General features: G+C 38.0%; 1 protein-coding gene across 7 annotated transcripts in view; it reads right to left on the bottom strand.

Moving 5' to 3' along the window:
• The window catches only part of LOC117291436 (myosin-IIIb-like), a 64,736-nt gene that overhangs the window by 31,630 nt on the left and 8,291 nt on the right, over positions 1-24,815 (bottom strand). For all 7 annotated transcript variants that reach the window (XM_033773113.1, XM_033773120.1, XM_033773119.1 and 4 more), the window contains exons 3-20: positions 19,351-19,513; positions 17,389-17,543; positions 16,509-16,613; positions 13,651-13,750; positions 12,837-12,954; positions 11,722-11,823; positions 11,039-11,104; positions 9,364-9,534; positions 8,659-8,761; positions 8,354-8,470; positions 6,853-6,957; positions 6,384-6,467; positions 5,664-5,866; positions 4,716-4,814; positions 3,853-3,964; positions 3,142-3,268; positions 2,391-2,601; positions 442-586 (exon numbers count right to left, since the gene is read on the bottom strand). In XM_033773113.1, coding sequence (XP_033629004.1) covers positions 442-586; positions 2,391-2,601; positions 3,142-3,268; positions 3,853-3,964; positions 4,716-4,814; positions 5,664-5,866; positions 6,384-6,467; positions 6,853-6,957; positions 8,354-8,470; positions 8,659-8,761; positions 9,364-9,534; positions 11,039-11,104; positions 11,722-11,823; positions 12,837-12,954; positions 13,651-13,750; positions 16,509-16,613; positions 17,389-17,543; positions 19,351-19,513 — 2,286 coding nt within the window. The remainder of the gene's footprint in view (positions 1-441; positions 587-2,390; positions 2,602-3,141; positions 3,269-3,852; positions 3,965-4,715; positions 4,815-5,663; positions 5,867-6,383; positions 6,468-6,852; positions 6,958-8,353; positions 8,471-8,658; positions 8,762-9,363; positions 9,535-11,038; positions 11,105-11,721; positions 11,824-12,836; positions 12,955-13,650; positions 13,751-16,508; positions 16,614-17,388; positions 17,544-19,350; positions 19,514-24,815) is intronic.

The following is a 24,815-nucleotide window of genomic DNA, read 5'->3' as shown; positions in this document are numbered from 1 at the left end:
CGCTTACATCAAGCATATTTCACAGGTTAGCAGGGAAGTTTTGCTTGTGCTCCTGCATATTCCACTTTACTAGGCATTCTTCACTTACAAAGCTAGTGCAGAAATTGGGCGATTGCATAGTAAGTGGAGAATGGTGATCGTAAGCGCAGACTTTGGCAGTAAGCAGAGCCATGAAATATAGGGCCCTGGTGGCCAGAAGGACACTGGCCAAAGACCAGGTGGACAGGACACTGACTTAGTCTGTATTCTCAACTTGCACTTTTAGACATCGCTTTGCAACCACTTGGTGCAAGGGAGATAATAATCAATCATCTCAGCACCACTTGCACCAACAAATTTTCCTTATCAAAAGCAAAGAACCCAAACTGCTGTTTTATTCTTTCATTAGTCTGTGTTTCTTTAAAAAAACTTTGACTTTTCACAGTGCTACAAACTCATCACCTGTTCCATAGCAAATATATGCTGGTTGAAATAGAACTGAATCTGCTCATTGGCGATGTTAATACAGAGCTGCTCAAAGGAGTTGACGGAGAAGTTCTCAAAACCGAAGATGTCGAGGATGGAGATCGACCTTTGACCGTCCTCCCTGGGTGAGAAGGGGGTTAGAAGGAGATGAAACCCCAACATGCCATGCCACCATTGGTTAGTTCATGAATTGTTAGGTGGAAATACGATTCGCCTTATTCGCGGTGGATTCAAATGGATGCCATGTTTCTAACAAACTGTGTCTGTCATGCTCGCCATTTTGGAAGTTTATTTTTTTTTAATTGTTTGGCTACACAACTAACAGCTAGACTCCGTTCTTGCTTTTTTGTATGCTTTGGTGCCTCCGAACAAAGATATTGACATGGTAGGGAGACCACTATAAAGCTCTGTTGGTTGAGCGCCTGCACGTTAAACTGTAAAATGTTTGTTCAACCCCCAAAGTATCAAAATCTTGCGGTTTATAACTGTTTTGAATTCATCAAAAAAGCTTTAACGATGGGAGACTTTCAACCGCTAGGTGGCAGCAGACTTACCAGGTAAATTTCCATTGTTAATGTAGTTCTGAACAGGCGCATAATTCTGAGAACAACGGCTTTACCCGGTAAGTCTGCTGCCACCTATCGTCCCAGAAAGTCTCCTAATGAAAATGAGGATTCCCCTGCACGCAGAAAACAGTCTTACTACTTTGATGCATGTGCCAAAAACACTCTGCATCCTTGGAGGGTTAGGACCTAGGATGGCAGCAAACTCACGAATAAGGCGAATGGTTTATTAGATAACAAAGTTAGAGAGAAAATATTTTCAAAACTTCACAACTAAACTGTATGGACAAGACTCTCTTTAATATGTTCTTATAGACAAATGCATCAGTAGTTCCTTCATGCACATTCAAAATGGTTCATAATCTGATAGCACTTTTGTCTCACAATAATTGGATGTAATAAGAAAGTCTGAATCCAATGTCTTTGGCTACGGCTAAGGCTGTTGGCTGCAATGACATAGCCATATCTAGCCAAGGACATCAATTCGGATAGCCTTAAAAAGATAGCTTCTTTAAGAAAATGGGTTTTCTGTTTAGTATTCAAATGTCATTTTGATAAGTGCGTGCATTTGTTCTCTCGATCAAAACAATCCTACTCAACAGTCAATCAAATTAGTGGTTTCCAGGCAACCACTGGGCCCATTCTCAAAAAGCTTTTAAGCTGGATGGAAAATAGTCATTTATTTTTCTACATAATAGTTTGAAAATAACTCATGGAAAACTTTGCTTATTAATCAGTACGAGGAACATGTTATTTGTGAATGAATCTACCGTGTGCAGTTAACATAATATTGTAGGGTTTTTTAACGACTGACAAATATTAGTAGTTAAGTTTTGATGGTAAATCAACTGATCTATTAACTAAGTTAAAAATTAAAATGTAGATAGGTTAAAAACTGTGAATGGTAGTGGAGGGAAAGTGGGGTTAAACGTCATGATTTAGTTAGTTTAAATTCAATTTAAACTTTTCCCATGTTGAAATTGACCTCAGTTTTGTGATTTTTATTTGTCTATCAAACTTTTAGTTGTGTGGCCTCACCCTGTAGGTCAAGGTATGACCCCTAGGTATGACCTTCTATGTAAGACCCCTTGGTATGACCTCATGGTTTGATCTCTGAGTATGACCCCTTAGTATGATCCCTGGGTTTGACCCCTGGGTGTTACCTCTAGGTATGAATTCTGGGTGTGACCTCTGGGTGTGACCTCTGGGTGTGACCTCTGGGTGTGACCTCTGGGTGTGACCTCTGGGTGTGACCTCTGGGTATGGCCCCTTGGTATGGCCCCTTGGTGTTACCTTACAATACAACCTATGGGTAAAACCTCAAGGTACGACCTCTGGGTATGACCTCTGGGTATGACTCACCCTGCTTGTTCCGTAGGTTTGAGCAGCGTGTTGATCTTATTGACAATCCAGTTGAAGAGTCTGCCATAGAGAGCTTTGGACAAAGCGTCCCTGATGTCCTCTGCTTGGTACTTGGTGTTTTGCCTGACGATGGTCTCACCGCAGGCTACTACACTGCTTGATGTGATGGCTTCAGATAGGTCATCCTGCTCAATGCCTAGAAGCTCACTACCTGAAGACATAAATAAGTACAAATCTGCTTAGTATTTGTTTAAAGACACTGGACACTATTGGTTATTGTCAAAGACCAGTCTTCTCACTTGCTGTATCTCAACATATGCATAAAATAACAAACTTGTAAAAATTTGAGCTCAATCGGTCTTCGAAGTTGCGAGATAATAATGAAAGAAAAAACACCCTTGTCACACGAAGTTGTGTGCGTTCAGATTCTAAATCTGAGGCCTCAAAATCAAATTCGTGGAAAATTACTTGTTTCTCGAAAAACCACTCCACTTCAGAGGGAGCCGGTTCTCACAATGTTTTATACCTCAACCTCTCCCCATTACTCGTTACCAAGTAAGGTTTTATGCTAATAATTATTTTGAGTATTTACCAATAGTGTCCACTGTCTTTAACCTGCTTTGTAAATTTTCAATTAGCTTACAGGTCTGGAGACATAAATTAGTAAGACACTGCTTAGACTTCCCAATCCCTTATCGATGCCATAACTACATCGGGGCTCAACAAGATAAATACTTGGTCTTAGTCTTACTCTTAAGTACTTCAGTGGTGTTTGTGATGACACTCTTGTCGACACTGTGGGATTGCTCTGCCTCCTCAAAGGTTACCTCTCCAAGATGGACGATACCAGCCAAGATGCTGTACACCGATCCAATCTCCTAAAAAAACAGAAAAGCAAACATCACTTGGCATTTATGTTCACTTTTTAAGACATTAATAGTTTTTTCTGAGTAGACCATTCCAAACACACAAGTGCTGTATTTGCGCGTGTGTGCTTAAATGGAATGATCTATTCATTTATCCAAATTATACCATATTCATGAACAAATAAACTTACCGACTTGAGTTAATTGTAATTTGTGCCAAAGCAGTATGGACAAATATCAGAATAAATCTGATTGAAGTGCAGCGTTAAGCCCGGTTCATACTTCCTGCGAATGCGAATGCGATACGAATGTTGACGTCACAAATTCGCAACGAATAATTCGCAGCAGTTAAACTCTGTTCAACTCACTTGCAAATATCGGTGCGAAAGGAGGGTTGTGACGTCAAATTCACGTCAAATTCGCTTCGCATTCGCATTCGCGCAAGAAGTATGACCCAACCTGTGGTTTCCCTAAGCAGACATGAAACTTGGCCCTTAGACAAAAGAAGGACAAGTTTATTGAGCACAATGGCTAGCATGGCAGCAGTAGCTCCATGTGTGATGGCAGTGCAAGGGGTAAGGTAGCAATGATCTTACCACATCAGTGAATCCAATGGTCTGTAGACAGTTATTGATGTCATCAAATCTACGTCTGAGCTCAGGAAGTGCTTCTGAACCAGTAGCCGTAGGGTCCCCTAAATGGAGATACCTGCAATCATAAAGAAAACAACATGTAATTTCATTTGACGTGTTGTGGCTGAGTAGTCAAATAAACTGGACTCAACCTCCGGTGTTTCTGATCAGAAGAGCGTGGGTTCGAGTCCCAGTCATGACACTTGTGTCCTTAAGCAAGACACTTAACCATTATTGCTTCACCGATCAGATGGGACATAAAGCCCTAGGACCTGTGTGTTGTGAAGCTAGATACACTTATACTTAAGGGAAGGCATTTCTGGCAGTTGCTGCAGATTGTGCCGCATCATCTTGTAAACCCTCAAAAGGTACAACATAAATCTGTCTCATAATTCAAAATATTATATTAAAAACAAATTTGATTCAAACAGTACAGACAAATATATTTTTAAAAACATTTTGGGTTGGACAAAATTGACTAGAGTGTGACTTGAACCTGTGAACTTCGAATTAACATGTTCGCACTCTACCAACTGAGCTATCTAGCCCTATGTTGGCCGTCTCCCTATTTTGTCAATCTTTGTTTGGTGCCAGTCAAAAAGCCATACAACCGGTAGCTGCCGTGTAGCCAGGGATCACACCCATGTTTACGATACAACCTGGGAAGCGCAACAGAGGGATGCAACTTTCTGTTTCAGATATGACGTTTAGAAAGAATTAAAGACCAGCTAACAGAATTATGTTTTTACAACGTTTTCATTGTGGCAACCTCTCTCTCAAAATGTTGTTTGTTAACACATGCAAGTAAACGAGAGAGCATATCTTACCGATATCTCTTGTCCAGTTGTAGATGGTAAGTGATGCTCTTGTTACTTTCAGCTAAACCAGCCAGGATGTAATAGAAGATGTGGAAGTTCCGCTCTCCTCTAAAATAAATCAACCAAAAAATGAAATGGCATCATTGCATACATTAAATACCCTTACTCCCTAGTTCGTTTTGCCTGCTGGGCCCAAATACACTGTATATGGCTGTGCTTACCGCCAAATTTAGTGCTTTCGATCACCACTCTTCGCTTACAGGGGAAGCGCAAACCTTATGCACTAGCTTTGTAAGGGAAGAATGCCTAATAACATGGAGTACGCGCATGCATGACAAAAGTTCCCTGCCTATTTGTGAAATACTCTTGACATATGTGCGAAATTCCCTGCTTTGGTAAGCGTTGGTTTTTTGCTTACAATAAGCAGAGCCATGAAATCGGGCCCAAGTGACCTCAATCCTCAAAATACCTTGTGGGAAAGCATTGTTCAATTATTTATTATGTGATGCGATCAAGCTAAATGAGTCATTTGTTGGAAATATTATTATGGAGAAACAAGCCAAAACAGGCCAACAGGGGTAAAATGTTAAAATATATCTTATTTTACATTGGCAACTTCCCTCCTGATAAATAACATCAAAATGGGTTAATATTAGCTTTGAAAGAAAATTTGCTGTTCCTATTTCATTCTCTCTCTGCGCCTTGAACACCCAGCAGGGTGGATATGTGCGCATTACAAGTCTTATTATTATTATTATTATTATTATTATTATATCATGGTATTTCTACTTTCACAACTTTTGAAGGTAGTATAAACATGGGATTTTAACAGTATTAAAGTATAGGTTAGGATCCTTTCAAATGTATAAACTTTTGTTAAATGACCTAGGTCAACAAAGGACTCAATTTGCTGGATCGCATCAAATAGGACCTCATGAGGGACCCAATTTGACTTACTTTGCTTGCTGAATAACCCTTGACTTCTCCAGCAAGTATTGCGAGATCTCTGCTCCCATGACGTGTCCTTTAGCCGTGTATTTCAACTCCAGGAACTTGCCGAAGCGACTGGAGTTGTTGTTGATGACGGTCTGAGCATTGCCGAATGCCTCCAGTAACGGGTTGACCTGTAAGACACGCTGCTCTAGTGACCTGTTGATTGCCTGTCAGGTCAAGAAGAGGTCAAAGGTTAGAGAATCGCTCTTACAATCTCTATACAGTTAGAGGTCAAAACACTTAACAAAGCCAAATGTACACTCAGGTACACTCAGAGCTTGGGTGAATTCCAATTTCAATATTTGTGACAGAAATACTGTTTGAGAAACACCCCCGTCAGAAAATAGTTTTATTTTTGGCTTCAAAATTTAGATCATTAACTTTGGTTTACCCTATATACACCGATTCGTGTTAGTATTGTGTACTCCTGAGCTCTGTGAAAAAAATCACAGGCATATTACTCGGGTGGGATTCAAACACTAGACCTTTGCAATTCTAGAGCAGTGTCTTACCAACTAGACCACCGAGATTGCCCGGTAGCTAGAGGCAGCTCCAATCCTACAATTAATAAGAGGAGAAGATAGACATCCTGAAATGGGACACCAGCTTGGCCAGATTTGAGAACAAACAGAGGATGGCTACTACTTGATGCTAGACATTATACAAATTGATAATGGTTCATACCTTCCCAAGTTTCGTCAGCTGTTGAACCAGTAAATTGGCACTCTCGGTCTTACCAGCCCCACTCTCTCCACTCACAATCAAACACTGTCAATAAACGACAAATTCAAAATTGAGCATTTCAAAAAATAGTTAATGTCCTGATGTTTTGACCCTGGCAGAGTCTTTCTTGAACTTTGATACAAAAATATCATTATGAAAGGCCATCAAAATCAACCAAATGATTGTTGCTTTTTTTAATATTGCCTTGAAACAGAGGTTTTTTTTAAGCAATAATATTGCAATAAAACAGAGGTTTTTTTTTTTGCAGTATCCAGTCACTCACACCAAATGCAAGCAGTCCAGAATGCCAAACAATGGAAACAAATAAATAACATGTGTTCACTGAGCAACACGCAGGCGTTTAAGCAGTACGTGAATGTGCACGGTACAGCGTGATGATGACCTACACTTGTTTGTGTGTACATCTTACCTGATTATGGTTGTGAAACAGAAGAGCTTGGTAGGTACTATCAGCCATGCCAAAGATATGAGGAGGGTTGGCTTGCTTGGATGCATGCCGGTACAGCTCAGAAAACTAATCAAGAAAAAAAAAGCAAACTCAAAACGATGAGTAACTCAAAAAGCAAACTCCTGACGATGACTAGAGCAAGCTAGTCGAAACGTTGATCTTGATCCTATAAGCTAAAGTAGTAGTCCCAGCTAAAGGAGTAGTCCCAGCCTATACCATCCGCCCGGGTTATAGTTAACAAGCAGGACAGTTCTTTTTAGAACTGAGAAGTGTCCCGCCACCCGAACAATCTACTCCGCAGTAGTAGAATAAAGCAAAACAGTTCTCTAAGAACAAACTCTACCTGGCAAGTAGATACACCGCAAACCAAATATAATATATTCATACCTCACCATGCAATGCCTCAAATCCTATAAACTCAAAACAGTTATTTACATTTCTAGGACCCAGGCCTGGAAGCCACCGGGCCTTAATCTCAATAGCTCCTCATCTAAGGCACTGCTGCCCCTTATTTTGGCCTTGGTGCCCCTTCAAAATGTCCGAACAGACCTCAGACATTTGCAATAGAAATGCCCTTGGCACAATGAAATGAGCCTTGCATCAAAGAGGAAAATCTAGGTTTATAGAGAGAAAGACCCACATCTAGTATTTCCTGAAGTTGAAATTGGTTAGAAAGGCTTTTAGGTGTTGGGATCATTAAAATGTTTTACATTTCAACAATACTTTAACGTCACCTGGAAGTGGTATTTTTTTCAAAATAAAGCTTTTGTCACTAATATATGTGTTTTGATGAGTGGAATGTGAATAAACAGTTAACTAAGGTTTTAAAAAATCAGTTCTTATGTTATTTACAAATTTAAGAGTAAACCCCGACCCGAGAGGGCGCTGTTCGTGACGTCGATCGAGGCAGACTTTGCCTGTAATGCGTAGAGTAAACACAATTGCAAAGTACATGTACGGACCAAGTCGTGAGTTTGTACGTTTCAAAAAACAAACAAAAAATGGGTTTTTTTCGGCAATGCCGACCAGGTGTATTGCTGCTGAATGCAGAAAAACACTTTTTGAAATGTACCAACTCACGACTTGGACGTACATGTACTTTGCACGTGTGTTTACTATACGCATTGCAGGCAAAGTCTGCCTCGATTGACGTCACAAAAGGGGTAGGCGGAGTCAGCCCCCCAAATAACTTTATATATTTTTTAAACATATAAATCGTGACAAACAATTACTAAAAAAAATTGTTTTATTGTTCGTAAGCATATACTCTTATATTTGAAAGAAAAAAAATTCTATTTCCAGGTGACTTTAACAAGTATAACCACGAGGGTAACTGACTGGATAATTGTTAAATAAATTTGACAACAAATTACTAGAGCAGGATTTTTGATCACCGGATTGATGACAATAATAATCAGCATTTAAAGACAATAACATATTTAATAACATATTTAATACGTACACTTTGATCATAAATGGCGAGCTGAGCATATGGATTCACAGCGATCAAGATGTCTCCAATGAAAGTATAGATCTGTCCCTTCATGAATCTACTGTACAGATGCTGCACAATAAAGTCCTGAAATCAAAAAAAGGAAAAAACAAGATGAAAACAATCTTAAAAGATATAAAACTTTGGTCTTCTCCAAGATCTCTCTCTTTCGTGTACAATGATTTCTGTACACGTTCCTCAGAATCAGAGATTGGCTCTGGGTTCCATCATCAATTTTGAAGCACCGTGCATTTTGTACTGTATAAATATTTTACCTGCGTAAGATTTTCCAGCTGAGCCAGGTCGTTCACCATGTCCGGTGTTTTCCGACTCGATTTGTGAAGGCCACGTGTCCGGACAGGGTTTAGTTTACCATGCCTGTGAAAAAGGAAAAAACAAAATACATTTAACAAACTTGTGGTATTGATTTGAGAATTAGGTTCAGGTTAAGACAATCAACGGCATAATTAGCATAATTAATTTTAATAATGGCATAATTATCAATGAGTTGGCAAACCGCTAAATTTTCTGAAATGAATTCCCAAGAAACTAGTCCGTAGCTGAACTGGTGCATGTTGGAAAGAGCGGGAACCATACGACTTGGTTTTGAAAACTGGGGGAGTCAGAAGGAATTTATGTAAAGATCGCAGATTTCTAGCTGTTTTATACTACTAAACTAAATTTTGAAGATACACAAGGGCAATGCCATGGATACACTGATAAGTGAGAACCCAAATTTAAATAAGCCCAGTGAAAATCACAAAGCAATGTGTTCAGGAGAGTTGCGTGATTCCGCTGTACATGCTAAAATATTTATTTTTTAATTGTTTTTACTCATTTCTCAAAACTAAAGCACCTCAGCAAGTAATATTTTAAGGGAAGTTTTCTACCATCATTATCGTGAAACCGTTTAAGTGTAATGTATATCTGTGGAAGTCTGTGTTTTGTCGTACAAAAACTACCCAAACCCTTTAATTTACTTTGTTGTGACTTCCGCTACATGGGAAGGGCCGTCTATCTCTGTGTACATTCCAATGAGGCTGGTGAGTTGAGATCTAACTATGGAGACATCCGTGGGCACCTTGACGAGAAAACGATGGGCAAGAAGCTCCACGGTGTCTGCTCGTTGCTCGCTGTCCTTGACAAGACACCTGGAGAAGAAAACACCCACCAATTAAAGGCAGTGGACACTATTGGTAATTACTTGAAATAACTGTTAGAATAAAAACTTACTTGGTAACGAGCAATGGAGAGCTGTTCATAGTATAAAACATTGCGAGAAAAGGCTCCCTCTAAAGTAACATAGTTTTTAATAAAGAGGTAAATTCTCACTTAAATATTAAAAGACTTCAGGCCTGATGTCCTTTTTAGGCATCTAAAAGCACACAAACTTGTGCAACAAGGGTGTTTTTTCTTTCATTATTCTCCTGCATCTTCAATGACCAATTGAGTCCCAAGTTTCCACAGAATTTTTTTTTTTTTATGCATATGTTGGGACACACCAAGAGAGAATACTGGTCTTTGACAATTACCCAACGTGTCCAGTGCCTTTAAAGACTCTGGACACTATTGGTAATTGACTAAGACTAGTCTTCTCACTTGGTGTATCTCAACATATGCATAAAATAACAAACCTGTGAAAATTTGAACTCAATTGGTCGTCGAATTGCGAGATAACAATGAAAGAAAAATACCCTTGTCACACGAAGTTGTGTGCTTTCAGATGCTTGATTTCGAGACCTCAAATTCTAAACCTGAGATCTCGAAATCAAATTTGTGGAAAATTGCTTCTTTCTCGAAAACTACATCACTTCAGAGGGAGCCGTTTCTCACAGTGTTTTATACTATCAACCTCTCCCTATAACTTGTTACCAAGTAAGGTTTTATGCTAATAATTATTTTGAGTAATTACCAAAATTGTCCACTGCCTTTAAAGATCATTTGGAAAGATGCGCAAAAAAAAAGACCCTTTGCATATCACGCAACGGTATGCTGAGGTCACGCGCACATTTGTACGAACAAGCATCAGCTATCATCCAATGATCTGCCTCCTTTAGCCTCAGTGTGATGTCATGCAAGGGTTCTGTATAGATGCAAATGATGTCACTTGAGTATGGCGTCCTCGGCTGGAAGTCAAAAGAAGGTTGCTTATTGGTCCATCAAGTGTGCTGCGCTTGCAAACGTGGAAACTTATCTTATGTCACAGGTTTTCAAGGACTAATTTTGTTGTGTCTGTTTTTCTTTGTTTTGTTTGTTTTTGGTTTTTACTGCGCCTTGAACACCCAGTAGGGTGGATACGTACGCATTACAAGTCTTATTATTATTATTATTTATTTGAACTATTTTCAATGTTTCTTTATCGTTTTACCTCTAAGATGACATGATGACATAAATGAAGACATCATCAATGTTTTGCTCAGCCGAAAACTGGTTAAGCAGTATTTACTGTTTAAGCAGCTCTATGAAATTGGTCCCTGATGTCTTGTGTCTAGTTTACTGATATTTTTGCTTAGGCCAAATCTGAATCAGTGGCTACAGCTTCGGCTACAACTGTTGCTAAGGGTGTTGCTAAGGTCGTACTATACTTTAATACATGATGACGTAGGAATGTAGCCAGAGCCGTAGCTGTAGCCGCCAATTTGGACATGGTCTTACCTTGCAACAAAGTCATTGTACTCTTGTGACCATTCAGAGGGGTGTTGTAATGTTGGTGGCTTGTTCCTGAAAAATGAAAGTCAACAATCCTTCGTTCATAAATGGAAATTAACAAACAAAACCTTTGTCCAAACAAACACTAGTGTCTAAGCAATAACATGCTGTGAATTAAAAAACTATTGTAACTCACAGGCTGCAATTGTACCTTACTGTTTTTTTCATTGAGGATTTTCTTTTAACGTCTATTTGAAAGATTTTCTTTGATAAATTTTCTTCAAATGCTATTTGCATCAGTGATACAGTGACTAATATCAGTGGTAAAGTGACTAACTATCAATAATGTTGGACTTTTCTTGCATGAAAATAGAAAAAAAAAAAAAATTTCAGGAGCATACATGTGGATCGCAAAGTGGATTAACATTTTTAATTATTGGCAATTCGAAATGTCCCCTAATGTTAAATAAGAGTCTGAAAATTAACCCAGAAAATATCTTTTATGCAACTATGTTTATATGCAAATATTTATAAATTCTTGTTACGTTTTGTTTAAATTCATCTTAAATCTATGCGTTGTTTGGTTTGCTTTAATTAAAGTCAAATAAATGAGTTTTTACTTGAAATAGAAAACCTTTTTCCATGAGCTGAATGTTCTGTAGAATTTTTTTGTTATAAAATCGCCGTACCTTGGTATTTTCATAAGAGCTCTCATTGGATGAAGATTTTTCAGCGGTGGCTCACCATCAGCCAATTCTATTGCAGTGATGCCGAGGGACCAAATGTCACTCCTAACAGTCAGGGAAAAAAACAAAATGAAAATGACATGAACAATATTATAAGCTGTTGCAAACTGCTTACCAAACAGAAGGACCTATGGTATAAATGTAAACAGAGTTAATGGGCGGATATTTCAACCCTAGTCTTTAGCCTTCGAGAAAGACTCTGCTAGGGTCAAAACGTCAGACCATTAACTTCTTTTGCAAACACAGTATTTCTCAGAGTAGCTCAAGCAGAAAAAAAAAGTATTTGTCAAACACCACTCAACAGCTAGGCTCCTTAAATGTTGAAGCATGGTGAAAAATGCACACTGCTCTCAGTACACAAAAGAGGTGGAGATTTGGGGGTCATAATTGCGGTGTTACGGACCACTGTTGACGTTTTCGAACCGCTCACTTTTACTGCTAACATGGCCTATATAGGGGTTGATCTGCATGCACACTTGCACGGCGTCTGTGTACAGGTAGTAATCAAACGCATTTTGGCATAACATTATGGTTCATCACCATATGGGCAATTCTACTGCACAATAAAAACCTGGACTTCTCAATGGTTTAAAGAGGAGCTCTAAGGTCACATTCAGTTTGTATGATCTACTCATTTTTCCAGTAGAAAGAGTGAGTACTCATGAAAGTGAAGGAAATAAAGTCTCTTACCTCATGTGAAAATGGTGTAAATAATGGTGTACATCACAATATAAATATATAAATAATAATCAAGGTATAAATAATAATAATAATAATAATAATAATAATAATAATAATAATAATAATAATAATAATAATAATAATAATAATAATAATAATAATAATAATAATAATAATAATAATAATAATAATAATAATAATAATAACCTCTACTCTCGCAGGGTACCCTTGGGGAAGGGAAGCAATTATTGTAAAGCAACTTGCTTAAGAACACAAGATGCTGTAAACCAATCGGCCATGACACTCTTAAATTAATTGATGAATTGAGTAGAATGAAATCTTTGAAAGAAATGTATTTTGTAGAATTTGGTTATTACTTGATTCCGTAGTAGCATTCAAGTTGCTGGCCACAAGCGATCACCTCGGGCGCCATCCAGTACGGGGTACCAACCGATGTGTTCCTCTTACTTCTTCCCTTTAATACTGCGGATACTCCTGAAAGAAACAAGGCACACAATCCGAAAATGTATTTAAAAACTAATTTCAAAGCTGAGTTTTTTACTCATGTCAGTGTATTCTTAATATATAATATAAGTACAAGGTGAAATCTGTACTATTCAATTTCGTGAGGCGAAGTCAAGTGAATTGGAATAGCCATATTTGACGAAATGATTATATTCTGCGACAATGCATTAACAAAATGCATTTAATATTTGTTTTATTTATCAAACACATCAAAGATATCCTTGTCATTTAAATTTATTTCACAATAAACACAAAATAAACAAAGGAACTTGGCCATCACACTCTGCAAGTAAAAAAAAATGTAACAATTCACACAGAATATTATTATTATTATTATTATTATATTTTTTTTTTACCCATACACCGATGTGTGTAACCACTGTACATGTATACTCAGCACTTTCCTGAGTCCTGTGAAAAAAACCACAGGCATTTAACATCTCTATATAGTTGCGGTACCCGCGCCAAAACATAGGATTGGAACTGCCTCTAGCTACCGGGCAACCTCGGTAGTCTAGTTGGTAAGACACTGCTCTAGAATTGCAAGGGTCGTGGGTTCGAATCCCACCTGAGTAACATGCCTGTGATATTTTTTCACAGGACTTGGGAAAGTACTGAGTATACAGTGCTTATAGTGTTAATATTCAGTGTCAAGGGTATATTTACCAAAGTCAATCAGCTTAATACGTGCATCTGAGGTCATGAGAACATTATGACCTTTGACATCTCGGTGCATGACATGATGACCATGCAGATGACTGAGGGCCTGTTGAGAGAACATGAAATACACACATCAAATCAGTAAAAAAACAGGCACGATTTTTCTCAAATGTTAAAATGTTGGAATTTCTTTTTATACATGTTCGTATTGGTAATTACTCAAAATAATTGTTAGCCTTACTTGGTAACAAGTTATAGGGAGAGGTTGATAGTATAAAACACTGTGAGAAACGGCTCCCTCAAAACGTAGTTTTTGAGAAAGAAGTAATTTTCCACGAATTCCATTTCGAGACCTCAGATTTAGAATTTGAGGTCCCGAAATCAAGCATCTGAAAGCACACAACTTCGTGTGACAATGGTGTTTTTTCTTTCATTATTATCTTGCAACTTCGACGACCAATTGAGCTCAAATTGTCACAGGTTTGTTATTTTATGCATATGTTGAGATACACCAAGTGAGAAGACTGGTCTTTGACAATTACCAATGGTGTCCAACGTCTTTAAAACCAGTCATTTTATATTTTGTGATTTTACCAAATGCAAAAACAAAACACAAACCCAGGAAATCAGGAGAGTAGGAAGAACAAGAATGCCATTTTAATTTTTTGCTGATTTTACCAATTGCCCAAAACAGTTTTTATGCCTGAGACACACAAAAATTAATCGTGGTTAATAGTAGAAATAATATCATTAATAATAAAAAATAATTAGTAATAATAATAATAATTTTCAAAACGCGAATACAATCTTTTCATGTATCAGTCACTTTATGCTGGGTTTTTGCTAATGTCCCCCAATACATAATCCCCAACTAACGTAATAATCATTTGGTGTACTAACATGTAACGAAGGAGTTACTAGACTACCTGAAAACATACACACACTCACTCCCTTCGGAGGGAAGTGGCACTCGTCACCATGGCAACGTCTATACAGTCGCGACGGGGGGGGGGGGGGATAGAGAAATAACAGCAGGTGTCTAGTCGCTTATTTACCGACACGAATACGGCCGATAATGGTGGCTATCAGCGTCGGGGAAAGAGGCGCCGATACGCGACCATGAAAGGATAAAATGATAGGGATCACATAAGAGGGAGTCGGACACGTGTAATTAGATTTCAGAGGAAATACCCCTCAAGATTCTCAAATCCAAACAAAATTGTGGCTATCTACCACATGTAGGGCTTATTGTCATATTTAAGAGCGTTGACATTATTTGAAAAGAAGAGACATACAGTACTTGGTCTTTGTGTATTCAAAGTAAATGTTATATCATAAAAACCAACTGATTTGGGTAACTGTCGGGCGTGACACTATAGGCATGCAAATGTAACTTCACCAAAAAATAGGAAGTTACAATATTCCAATGGTTTTGTACAGTGTTTTTTTCAAGTTTGAATGGCACAAATGAGAATATAAAAAATAAAACAATTTAGCTGATCCGAGGAAAAGTGGCATACATCCACTATTTAGTGTTATTGTTTGACTCGTAAAAAGAAAATTGCTGAACCAAAGAAAGTTGTGGTTTCTTAATTTATTTTAACCAGGCAATATGTTTCTTGCAGTTTGTCTTAACTACCAATAGTGTCCAGTGTCTTTAAGGAATGAAATAAAATGGCCCAGTGACCAGGGGTCACTCATGTTGAAGCGCCATTAGCGTACAAACCTGGTGCTATATAAGGAGACACTATTTATTACTTGTCTTCTTGTACACTTGTGTCCTTTAGCGCAGTTAATATACTCCCTAGGGGCCGAGACGGTAATCAACCTGAATGAATTAAATGGACATGTGACCTTGGTAATTATGATCTAGCGTCTAAGCATCACTGCATGACAGATTTGAGCGTTATGCATGAGCCACTATTATTTTTATTTCATTTTTTTTTTTTTTTTTTTTTTAGATTTACAAATTGTTGGCTCAGTGCTACAAGGCCATTACAGTTTAACTCTCTAAGGGCCATTTGATTTTTCTGTCATCCCATGTTTGGTAACTTTATTCTCGTAATAATCAAAAGGCTGTTAAAGACACTGGACACCTTTGGTAATTGTCAAAGACCAGTCTTCTCACTTGGTGTATCTCAACATATGCATAAAATAACAAACCTGTGAAAATTTTAGCTCAATTGGTCTTTGAAGTTGCGAGATAATAATGAAAGAAAAAACACCCTTGTCACATGAAGTTGAGTGCGTTTAGATGGTTGATTTTGAGACCTCAAATTCTAAATCTGAGGTCTCGAAATCAAATTCGTGGAAAATTACTTCTTTCTCGAAAACTATGTCACTTCAGAGGGAGCCGTTTCTCACAATGTTTAATACCATCAACCTCTCCCCATTACTCGTCACCAAGTAAGGTTTTATGCTAACAATTATTTTGAGTAATTACCAATAGTGTCCACTGCCTTTAAGTGAAAAATGTGTATAAATTCAAAGGAAAAGAAAATTCACAAGTGAATGTTTTTCTTAACAGCCGACTGTTTCTATTTGCCAACAATTACTTGATATTGATATTATAAACTCCATCTACCAGAAGCTCAAAAATATTAAAAAAGCAATTTTATGAAATCCATACAAACTGCACTAACAACCTTGATAGGCTAGACCTTATAAAAAAAAACTGTTTGCCCAGTAAACATTTTAAGCTACATATTAGCCCTGCAGTTTTATTGAATCCCCTACCCCCAACATTGCGCCCTGCTTTTGGGGCAACCATTTATACCCCGACATGTTCCAATAACCCAATCCAGGTCAAATGTTCCTCCAATTGGGATAGTTTAAGTTTCAAAAGTCCTGTATTTATTACTCACCTGTAATGTTTCCCTCAGTATATAAGCAATGAAAGTCTCGTCTGGTTTCTCATGTCCTTCAAGCATTCCACGAATGAGATCAGTCACAGCACCAGCCTCACAAAGCTGTTTAAAATTTCAACCAAAGAAAGAAGTAATAGATTTTTGCACCGGGAATAAGAGTAAAGTTTGTTTTTGAAAAAAATCCACTAGGCAAATCACTGCGGTGGGATTCGAACCCACGACCTTTGCATTGCAAGAGCAGATGTCTTACCACTAGACAACCGAGCTAGCCCGGTGGGTTTGGAGGCAGTTAGAATCCTGTGAAAGGAGTGTTTCAATATTGGTAGGCTATGGAGTGTTTCAATAGTGGTTGGCTATTTCGGCTTTTAATATAAAACACTACTCTACTAGGAGCCAAATCTAAAATAATGAGATTGTTTTCAGAGTTACAATGTCAACTCTGCTGTTTTGATCTTTATTCTGTGTATCTGCCATCAGTAGAACTTTCGAACCCTTGCATATTAAGTAATGTACTTCCGCACAAAGCGTCGTCTACCTCCGCATCATCATCCGTTGAAATACAGTACGCCCTTGGCAACACTCTTAGCAACAGTGGTAGTTGAAGCTGTAGCCGCCACTTCGGATACTTAGCTCAATACATCGCCTCAAACCACAGAGAGTCACTGAATATGCCCAACAAGATGGTGTCTGTGAGCGTGTGTGTGTGTGTGTACGTGCTTGTGACGTAGAAATCAAACCGGGAACATTGCGTGCTGAGTGTTTCTTTAATGTATGTGTTTAGATGCGCATACGGTTTGACCTACAACTTGGCGAATTTAAAACAGCAGCAAAGGGGTTATTCAATACGGTCTATACTAGTGGAAAAGTCAATATCTACCTCGATCACCAGCCAAATCTGATTGTGCTTGGTACCCGGCATGACCTTGTAATACGCTCCATAGAATTGCGGCAAGTTGTGATGATTGCAACAATTCTTTAAGATCTGGTACTCCGACTCTATCTCCTCCTCCATTTCTGTCACAGCGTCCATAACTTTGGAGGGCATAAAACAAACAAAAACAATTTTTTTAACGAAAAAACCTTTGATTAAAGGCAGTGTACACTATTGGTAATTACTCAAAATAATTATTGCCATAAAACCTTACTTGGTAACGAGTAATGGGGAGAGGTTGATAGTATAAAACATTGTGAGAAACGGCTCCCTCTGAAGTGACGTAGTTTACGAGAAAGAAGTAATTTTCCACGAATTTGATTTCGAGACCTCAGAATTAGAATTGAGGTATCGAAATCAAGCATCTGAAAGCACACAACTTTGTGTGACAAGGATGTTTTTTTTTTTCCATTATTATCTCGCAACTTCGATGACCGATTGAGCTCAAATTTTCACAGGTTTGTTATTTTGTGCATATGTTGGGATACACCAAGTGAGAAGACTGGTCTTTGACAATTACCAATAGTGTCCAGTGTCTTTAAAACGTCAATACATTTTTTCATCTCCCCCCCCCCCCTATTCACTAATAATGAGAGTGTATAAAAGACAGCTATAACTTATAGTTTGGGCCATGTAAAAAAAAAAAACATGTTTAGCGTCTGGGTTTCTAAAAAAAAAAGAGGAGGAGGGGCTTTTTATTTTTTATTTTCAAGATTTAAAAAAAAAAGGAAGGAAGAGGACCCTTTTAATTGCCCGACACATTTTAAAGTATTTTCTTGATGAGACCGTTAAAATACATCCCTTTTAAAACAATTTTTTTTTTTTTTAATCACTAAAAAAAAAGGGGGGGAGGAGGCAGCCTCTTAAAAAGGAAGCGGGCAGGGACGCTTAACATGTTTCTTTTTTTACTTGACCTTATATGCAAGTTTTTACATGATCACTAACAGTGTTTGTGTGTTTGGTTTTTTTGTTCTTCTTTTTTCTATGAGAGATCACTTACATTACAATGCTACAAACAGACACTTCAGGGTGAGAGCAACACTTAACTGTCACCAGGGGCACGTTGCTTACCTACTCCTGGGACTGAAACAGGGTTATCCCCTTCAAACAGTTCACAAGGATTTTGATATGGGTATCATCCACTAGGAGCCTGGCTGGTAAAGCAGAATGCATTACCTTCCCAACTTGTTGACACTATCGTTAATTGTCAAAGACCAGTCTTCTCACTTGGTGTACCTCAACATATGCACAAAATAACAAACCCGTGAAAATTTGAGCTCAATTGGTCGTCAAAGTTGTGAGAGAAAAATAAAAGAAAAAACACCCTTGTTGCACAAGTTGTGTGCTTTCAAATGCTTGATTTCGAGACATCAAAATCTTATTTTGAGGTCTCGAAATCAAATTCAAATATTTTAGTGAGAAATTACTTTTGTCTCAAAACTACGTTACTTCAGAGGAAGCTGTTTCTCACAATGTTTTATACTATATCAACAGCTCTCCATTGATCGTTAAAAAGTAAGGTTTTATGCTTTAGAACAATTTTTTTGAGTAATTACCAATAGTGTCCACTGCCTTTAAGGAAAATCCCACAAGTAAGACAGATAGGGGATAAATACAGATCATGGAAGAAAAGAGAGATTTACAGTACAATGATGTTCAAAACATCAATCACCTTGGAAAACTGTTTCTCACAGACGAACCGACTATAGCTAAGAACTGGGCTCACCCTTGATGCCTGCCTGGTAGCCAGGTTCTGGTTAACTGCTAGATTGTTCTGTGCTTATGTAAGTTTTCATGCTTACATGTAAGCATGAAAACTTACAGGCTTTATGCAATGGGGCCTAGAAGATATCAAGTTTTACAGAAATTAATCCAAAGTCAATGTCAAAGTGTTTCTTTGCTACTCACGTTTGGCAGCGGCATATTCTCCAGTCTCCAGGTTGCGCACCTTGAAGACACCCCCATATGTACCCTCCCCAATGGCCTCAAGAAGCTCCCAGTGATCTGTAGGGCTCGCAAGGGTCTCATAAAACTCCTGAAGCCTGGCTGCCATTGAGCTAGTCGCAGATTCCTGCAAATTGAAAGAAAGATAAGCACATCATGATAGATATTTTCAAACACAAATAAATTTAGCCTTCGAGACTCCGACTCTGCTAGGGTTGCAACGTCATGCCATTCACCGTAGGTCCTTTTGTCAGAGCTGTCTACTCTCCCTGATTCTGCAGAGAGTTCCCTGAAAATAAACCAATCTTGCCATGTTCTGATGAACGAATTTGAAAATCTTCCTGAATTTGAAAATCTTCCTAATAACTTTTCCCAATTACAGTGAATGTAATTCTAAATATTCTCCTTGACTGTTGAAGAAAATCTCCCTGATTGCAAAATACAATGGTTGGCCGCTCTTGGTTGGTAAGCAGTAAGCTAACTCTTCTTTTTTCTCAAACACAATCTAGAATAAGTAGGATTTGAAACTTTGCATGGTGCATTCTCCAGAAGACGATCAGAGCATACTGATCGAAACGTCGAGTTAATCCAACGGTTCTTTTCAGAACCACCCCAACTCATTTAGAGATTGTTATTACATGGTGTTACCGCAAACTCTTCTATACAATCTAGAATGTTTTTGCACATACTATGCGTCTCTCGCTCTCGGTAAAATCAAGTCAGTCTATGATCCAAGCCAGTTCTCAAGTTCTACGGTGGAGGACGAAACTCTACTAACATCACCCTTCACCACTCCATCAATAAAATTGAGTGCTCTTTCCTACCACAGCGTACCATTAGTAAAGCTGTACATTATGCACGCTTGGATTGAGTCGGCAAACAAAGCAAATATTAAGTGAACGCGGGACTAAAAATCTTCATGATCATTTATGAAGCTACTCAAGCTCTTGCGCATGTTTTTCCGCAATCGATGGCAGAAAAACTCGCTTTACTGGTAAAGAGATGAATATGAAATTGAGCTATGGTATATTTATACAGAAGATTTCTGGACGAGTTAGCTCCAGCTGGATGGTTTTCTTAATGCTTCAAGATTTGAGTGTTTGACAAGCTCACTTGATAAGCAGCTTATAATTAACAGCGTATTGATTATGCAGAAAATCATTAATGGGACTGGCCCTCGCCTGTCCATTTCGGCACCCATTTTAACATATTTTCGACCGCATAAGGGTGCTTTTCTTGCATCACAATTAGTATTACAAGTTGATCTTTTTTTGGCCGGCTTTTTTTTTTTTTTTATGGCAAAATTAAATGATAACAACCAAGACAATTTTGTTTTACCAAGTTTTGCGTCGCATTTTTAAAGTGGCTGTTGAGTGTAAGCTTGCGAGCACAACGCCTGAGAGATTGGAAGCGCAAAGTGTGAAAGCTTGCAAATCGTTTTTTTTAATATTTTGGGAGGTTTGGGGTTTACAATAAAACAGATTTCCGGTTAAAAACAGAGAAATCACACAGTATCCCTGTGTTTAAACTATGCAAATTCATACATTCCCTCACGGGGTCTAAAAAAAATGCAAAATCACAGAGCTGAATATGCTTTGCTTACTAATTTCAGGAACAGGACAAATGTCATATTCTCATGTAGTGCTTAAAGGTGCTTCATTGAAATCTTTATTAATCAAGCATTAATCTTGCTTGATACAGCTTCTTCAACTATAACCTGGGTAATCATTAATCATTGCTCTATCTCACAGAACATCACACCATTAGTTTAATTAACGAATGACAAGGGTACAGTCAGAGTATGTTATAAATGTCAGCAGGACATTTTGTTTGACAATTGTTTTTGAGAAGTGAGTGCCTTTTACCCAGGACACAGTTATAAAACATTTTATATTGGTTGATGATAAACTACCTTTTCTGAGCAGTTTTTGTTAATGCAAATATTGATGCTTAATTTAACTAAATGTGTACATACGGTTTTGTAAAGTTGTATCTTCTTATTGTGGTGCTGTTGCCCTGGTTTTACTGTAGTCTTCAAGGACACCCGCTCAAGAGCGCTTAGAAAAGTTGGGTAAGCCAACAAGGTTAAAAGAGTGACCTTGCACATCATCCTATGCATTTCTACCACAATTAAAATGAATACTTACCAAAATGTTACAAGTGCACAAGTTCCTCATATCAATAGCTCATTAAAGGAACACGTTGCCTTGGATCGGGCGAGTGGGTCTTTGAAAAGCGTTCTGTAACCGTTTTTTATAAAATGCATATGGGTAGAAAGATGTTGTAAAAGTAGAATACAATGATCCACACAAGTTTGCCATTTATGGGAGTCAAACATTTGACTCCCATAAATGGCCGACCGTAATAGTTCGCAAAGTAAAAGGAAAACTACGCAATTTCGAGGCAAACTTGTGTGGATCATTGTATTCTATTTTTAAAACATCTTTCCAACCATATATGCATTTTATAAAAAAGGGTTACAAACACTTTTTATAGACCAACTCGTCCGATCCAAGGCAACGTGTTCCTTTAAAATAAATCACACACTGCATTCCTAATTACTTTTACGCTTTCCTCTACTGAGCTGTGTACACATTGTGCCTTAATAAATCCCAAGCTCTGTTGACCCTCGTAAACATGTGACGCCATGGGTGGTCTATGCATCATTAATGTACTGCAAACATTTCAAAGGCCCAAGACATAGACACCATATGTAGTTACTCAAATTAATTGTCTCAGCATGAAAACTTACTTGGTAACAAGCAATGGAGAGCTGTTGAAAGTACAAAACATTATTGTGAGAAATGACTCCCTCTGAAGTAACATAGTATATTTTAGAAAGAGATCCTTTCTCACTCAAATATTAAAAGACTTTTTAGGCCTGAAGCCTTTTTTAGGCATCTGAAAGCACCTAACAATTTGTGCAACAATTTTTTTTAAGATTCTCTTGCAACTTCGATGACCAAATTGAGTCAACATTTTCACAGACTTGTGTTTATGCATATAATGGGATACACCAAGCGAGAATACTGGTCTTTAACAGTATTATCAAACGTGTCCAGTGCCTTTAAGATCCAACTGGTACTTAAGCAAACATACTGTCAACATTCACTGTCTACCAATTTTCAACACCATGACAACAAAATTGGTGCAGTGTTTGCAAGGCTTTTATTTTTTTGCAAAAGTGAACACATCACGGAAGCCTGAATGTCATTACACTCCATTACATTTTCACACGCCACATCAGGTAGTTATTCCTGGTTATTATGAAGCATAAAAGCTTGCTAAAGCATGCCTACATGTAGTCTTGGTTTCAAGACGCTCTGCAGTTGTTAAGCAGTGTTGTCCAGAAGCGATTTTGCCGGCTACTCGGTCCTTTGCTGCCGGCTACTTCAGAAAATCTATGTCTGCTGCCATCAGCGTCTCAAAAGACTCCAATTACAACAGTTTTCAACATTTTGAATTGTGTCGTGCTATCAAAACCACCAGTCTGAGACCCAGGCTACATTTCATCCCTGCAGACCAATTCAAGAATGACATCAGAGACCAAATAGAATCGGAAAACTAACAGACCCCTTGCATAAACCAGGAGTAGATCTGCTATATTATAGCTGAAGTCTAGCCATGGAAATACGAGTGTCTATATACGCGCCACGCTCAACTCTCAGCCAATGATAGGTCTTCTTGACCTCAGTGAGGGTGCTGTTTGAGCTTGTGACGTCATGTACAAGGGGGCCTATGGACTTCTGGGTCTGGTTATACATTCTTGTTAGAGCAAAACGAGAAGAGCTAAGACAATAAAGAAATTCCAATTTTAGATGTGGGAGGAAAATCCCAGAGAATTATTCCAGGGAAAACCCAAGCATTTAAGTAGGGACTGATTTGTGCAAGTCTTTTGTTTTACGATACAAAGCCTATAATGCAGCAACTTCTGAACGTGCTTAAACAATGTGCAGGTGCAATTAACTATCCGGGGAGCAATAGCGCTATCTATGAAGACATTTCCAATCACTTGTTTATGTCCTTCGAAAACTCTTCATGCTTCACCTCAGTTATCTTCAATTATCAGCGCTGATGCGCCGTGCTCAAACATATGTCTTGAGAATCAGAAATCATTGCAACATCAGTCAGAACAAAAACCAAGCTCTTGTAGATGTATCGGCATTAACATAATTGTACAGGCCAGAACAGGTGTGCAAACAAACCAATAGATCCTACGTCTGACGTCAGAGACTTTGCAGGCAACCGGTTCAAGGAAATCTCCAAAACGAAATCATTCACATTTATATTTTCACATAATTTTCTTGATGATTATACAATACTATAGGAAAAATATCTGCTTCACTGCGGCTCTTTTTAATGTCAGGCCTTAGTAAAGATGCATACAGAAACAGTTAAATTGATACTTCGCAATAATCTCACAATTAAAGACTATGTGACACATTTTTTCTTTTGCGAATCTTTTGAAGTTTGCTAATTTTCAAAAACCTTTGTAAAAATTTTTTGTACGTATCGGTCGGTGTGTATACGGGCGTTTACACACATATTACGCTCTGTTACTAATAGCTATGAATTGCGTTCCGCGTAATATAAATTCGCGCCCAACACGCGAAGCCAGTCTTAAACAGCATCAGCTGTGTTTTTATCAACCGGATAGACACGCTCTCCACCATTATTATTTAAGTAAATAGCATCTTTACACGGAACTAATTGATATTCAACACTAGTGATATTAGTTTTGGGCCAGTTTTAGGCCAGTAAACTGAGGACTGAACAAGCCAGAGAACAACATGGCTCAAAGTAAGCATTGGACACTGCAGGCCTGTGGCCAGTGACTTTAGCGTCGGCCAGTAAACTGGAGACTGAACAAGCCAAATAGTCTTCTGTTTTTAAATTGAATATTGAATTAATACCGCACTGTGTATAAATATCTGTGTGTACAAAAATATTGACTTAACTAATATAAATATCTTTCAATATCGGTTGACTACGTTTCTAAGTACTCTTGTTACCAATAAAACAAATGAGATCAATCTTCTCAATAATTCTCGTGGAACTTATTTTGATTCTAGTCTTGTTAAATAAGTTCTGGTTGATTAAAAGTTTTGAGCACCAAGCTCTTTGGGTTTTTCCCCTCAATAAAAGTCCGAAATTCAAAACAGAGATTATTTCAGTTGCTTGATCATCATGCTAACATTTGATGAAGAATTTAAATAATTGAGTCATGCAATTTTAGTTGTTTTCTTTAAATAAATATTTTTTTTTGATGTTATGCCCCGTTAAAATTAGCATCAAGTTTAGCAGGTACCAGCACGTTATTATAATATTTACAATTTATATTTATGTTTTTAGTTTTAATGCTCCGTATGCATCTTGCGCCTACAGCTTCTGACCATGCAGTAAAGTGCCATGCACAGAAATAAGTGCCT

The sequence above is a fragment of the Asterias rubens genome, chromosome 6, assembly GCF_902459465.1.
Source record: "Asterias rubens chromosome 6, eAstRub1.3, whole genome shotgun sequence".
In the NCBI taxonomy this organism is placed as follows: domain Eukaryota; kingdom Metazoa; phylum Echinodermata; class Asteroidea; order Forcipulatida; family Asteriidae; genus Asterias; species Asterias rubens.
This window is presented reverse-complemented; position numbering and strand designations above follow the sequence as displayed.